The sequence below is a fragment of the Rhagoletis pomonella genome, unplaced genomic scaffold, assembly GCF_013731165.1.
Source record: "Rhagoletis pomonella isolate Grant_MI unplaced genomic scaffold, Rhpom_1.0 Rhpom_scaffold_00001, whole genome shotgun sequence".
Taxonomy (NCBI): Eukaryota; Metazoa; Arthropoda; class Insecta; order Diptera; family Tephritidae; genus Rhagoletis; species Rhagoletis pomonella.
Window position 1 is genome coordinate 30,225,033 of NW_023458555.1, and position 3,961 is coordinate 30,228,993.

The window sequence follows — 3,961 nt, forward strand, 5'->3', positions numbered from 1 at the left end:
CAGCAAAAGTCCTGAGAAACGCTATGCAGGCCGTTGCTATATTGGTTACACGGTGAACCCTGATCGGCGCATAAGCCAACACAATCGGGGTAAAGAATTTGGTGGAGCCAAACGCACAAATAACAAAGGTCCTTGGCAAATGGTTATGATAGTACATGGATTTCCAAATAATATTGCAGCGCTTCAGGTAATTACATTTTTTTTCTTTTGAGCTGCATTTATTTTCGACATTTTCAATTTTAGTTTGAGTGGGCATGGCAACAACCGGCACTTTCCACTCGCCTCACACCATATCCCGAATTACGTCGTAAAAACCGGAAGGAAAGTCATTTTCAATATAACTTTCGTGTCTTGAGCCGAATGTTGAATGTAGGACCGTGGAACCGTTTGCCGCTAACTGTACGCTGGCTAGAAAGCGAATACGAATGTGATTTTACGGTACTTTTAAAAAAAACATACTTACAATCATACACACGTATGCACATATCGTTACCTAAATATGTAAGGCGACATCTCACATCTTTTCGATTGATTATGATGCATTTCATTGAATTATAAGTCCCCAAATCGTTTTATGCAATAACAAATTTTAGTTAGTTACAACTTTTATTGCATTGCACGGGCGTTTCTATATTAGGGTCACGATATGTATGTACGCATGTATGTATGTACATATAAATAAAATTATAAAAACTTATTTTAAATAGCTGAAACCACCAGCGCATATGGAAATAGTAAGCGGCAAAGTTGTCATAGAAAAATCGCAAGCATCACGAAAAAAACGTGTCGAGGATTCCTCACCACCACGCGCAATTTGGGCACCTGAATGCCACTTGTGTATGCAGCGCATTAATAATCCTGAAGAGTCTCGCATCGGATGTATTAATTCGTTATGTAAACTAACTTGTCATATTATATGTCTTGCGAATTATATACTATCTTCTGATGAAAGTAATCGTGGACACTACATACCCATTGCTGGCGAATGTCCTCTGTGCGAAGAGAAATTTACTTGGGTAGCGCTTTTGCAGCGAAAACGTAAATTACAGGCAAATGGCGTGGAACAGATAGAAGAGGAAGATGATGACGATGAATACGATATGGATAATGATGCGTCCAATGAGAGCGAAAGTGATTTTGGTGATGAGGCAGCCAAATCGGAAAGTGAAAGTGAAAGCGCTGTTGGCATTAATTCTCAAAAAGGCAACGAGTTTGATAATGATCGTGCGCTTGTAGTGGGTAGTCCACAACCGCAACTGGAATATATGCTCGATTTATGCAAAGATGATGATATAATTTATGAGTTGAGCGACTAAATACATATTTTTTAAAATGATGTAATTTATAATTTTGAAATTGATTTATTTTATACATTTGTATGCGTACATCAATAAAATTAAGTCCAGCACGAAAACGTGGTTGAAACGAGTATTAGGCTTTTTAGTTAGGTTCTTCTAATGTGAAGACAAACCCAAAGAAGTTACTACTGTGATAACTAATGTGACCAATCGCATTTCTTTCGGAAGTACAGTACTTCTTTTTTAGCTCTTGTACTTCGTACTTTGCAGTACAGTCAAATGCACTTCTTTGCAATATTTTGTACTTCACGTCCTGTACTTCTCCGATCTTGTGGACGCCAAGGATAAATGGCATCATACCTGCGCAGCTGCAAAGGGCTCTGGAGGTGTCGTGCACATGGTTGGCTCCTATTTATGCAAACTGCGCGAGGACTGGGTACATCCCTAAGGCTTTGAGGTTAGTCAGTGTTGCGCTCATCCCGAAGGCCGGAAAATACCCTCATGTTTCCCCCTTCATGTTTTTAGTCCTATCAGTCTGTCTTCGTTTTTTCTAAAAAGGCTAGAGAGACTGATAGACCTGTACATAAGAAACGCGGTTCCTTGTGACTGCCTTTAAGAGCTCATCATGCTTATATCAAGGAAATGTCGGTGGATACTGCCCTGCAAACATTGATTAAGTGCTTAGAGGACGCCTTAACGCATAAAGATTATGCAGTAGGGGCTTTCCTCGATATCGCGGGGTCCTCCAACCATGCCACTCTAGAGGCAATAGTCAAGTCTATTCATAATCTGGGGGGTTGAACCCAACCTAATAAGGCTTATCCACCTCTCACTTCGTGACAGAACTGTCGCGGCGGAGTGGGGAAGCACCTACACTCAGCGCAGGGTCAATAGGGGCACTCCGAAAGGTGCTGCTCGCTATAGAGGAACTGGAAAAAGTGGGCTGTCGGGTGATCTCCTATGTAGATCATGTAGAACTTTTGGTTAAGGGACTATTTCTAGACACCCTTTTTGATATGGCTCAAGCTTACCTGAACCAGGTAACTAGGTGGGCGATCAACGACGGTCTCGCAGTAAATCTCAACAAGAAGCAACTGGGCTTGTTTATCAGGAAGTACAAGATACCCCTTGTGGCCCTTCCCTCGAGTGGGGGTGTCCGTCTGCGTCTCTCAGACAGGGTCAAGTACTTAGGTTCGATCGTGGATAGGAAGCTGTCGTTGAGTCCTAGCACTGAGGAAAGAGTAAGAAAGGCGTCGGTTGCCTTGTACTGCTGTAGGGGAGCTATCGGTAAAATGTGAGGTCTCTCGCGCAAAGTAATTCATTAGCTCTATGAAACAGGATTTAAGCCTGTCTTGTTTCACGGATCCTTTGTCTGGTGGAACTAACTAGAGAATGATATACTTGCAAAACACTGGAGAGTTTAAAGCGCATCACCCTAATCGGAATCAGTGGAGCATTAAGAACCACACCTACACTGGCGCTTAACGTAATGCTGAACACGGCGTCTGCGCGTTTTGCTTAAAAGCTTTATGCCACCAACATAAAAAAGCTTCTAAAAAATTAAAATACAAAATCAACAAAAGCCTTCTTTTTTTTTACAAAAAAAAATTTAGAAAATTTAGTTTGGCTGTTGTTCCTCCTTGGCATAGATTTTTGTTTTAATTTTTTATATACTTTTTCGTTCGTGGCATGAAGTTTATGCTTGAGAAGACCATTAGTAAAATTTTCCAAATTTGCTTTTTGCGGGGTTTCTTGAAGTAAGGGTCAAAACGACCCTTTCAGGCGGGAGCGAACCTTAACCTTAAATTTTGCTTAGACATTTGTTTTAACCCTACCATTTTAAAAACTACTTAGGCTGGGACATGAAAACTTTAGTAGGCCATAAAATAAAAATACGAGCTAACTTTTGCAAATCCATCGAGTTTTTTACTACTGGATGGGTATACTACTGGGTAAATGTTAACAAAGTTCGCGCTGGTTTCAGCTGTCGCACAGTGTAACCGGCACACAGCGACATCGCGGGAAGCTGCGTGGCTGATGACCTGGCGCGGGAAAGTCACCTTAAAACGTTATCTCCAGATAAGGAGCAACTAGAGACGGCTGTACTAGACGGCTGAGATTAGACTAACACGCATACTTCGCATTCGCGATAGTGAAATCGCATACCTACTCTATTAAACACCTAATAAAATATACAAAAGAAAGCAACGCTCCTTTTGTGACATAAAAAAGGAAAAGAAGACGTTTCTCTTCTGCAGACAACGTTTTTATAGGGCACTTAAATAACACTTTTTGCAGCGCAATACACGAGTGACTCATCGTTACCCCTTAAAGGTGCCGAAAAACACGCGACCGTTTAAGGGCTACTGATGGGGGTTCAGACAGGCCATTGTGCGATTAGTATTCACGTGATAAGACTAGGAATTTCAACTGATCACTTTCGCTGTCAAAAGGAAAATGAGGTGGAATCATCTTCACACTTTCGTTTAGCTTATCCAACACCTTCGTGAGGCTATGATGGAAGCATTTGCTAAATACCTGAATGAAAAACTGAAAAAATTGTAAAACAAACGGTATAGCCGTTCGCGAGATCAGCTCTTATAATAAATAATATAAAAAAAAAAAAAACTTTTTAATATACAACGCTTTTATAAATGGACTAA

General features: G+C 40.8%; 2 protein-coding genes across 2 annotated transcripts in view; one reads left to right on the forward strand and one right to left on the reverse strand.

Annotated features, from left to right (window-relative positions):
• LOC118742340 (structure-specific endonuclease subunit SLX1 homolog) overlaps positions 1 to 3,961 on the reverse strand; it is a 48,983-nt gene that overhangs the window by 1,531 nt on the left and 43,491 nt on the right. The gene's annotated exons all lie outside the window — the stretch shown is intronic.
• LOC118750073 (structure-specific endonuclease subunit SLX1 homolog) lies at positions 5 to 1,429 on the forward strand (the record flags this gene model as incomplete). The annotated part of the gene is made up of 3 exons (XM_036484804.1): positions 5 to 187; positions 244 to 438; positions 708 to 1,429. Coding segments are annotated over 3 exons (987 nt in total), but the record flags the coding sequence as incomplete, so codon positions are not given.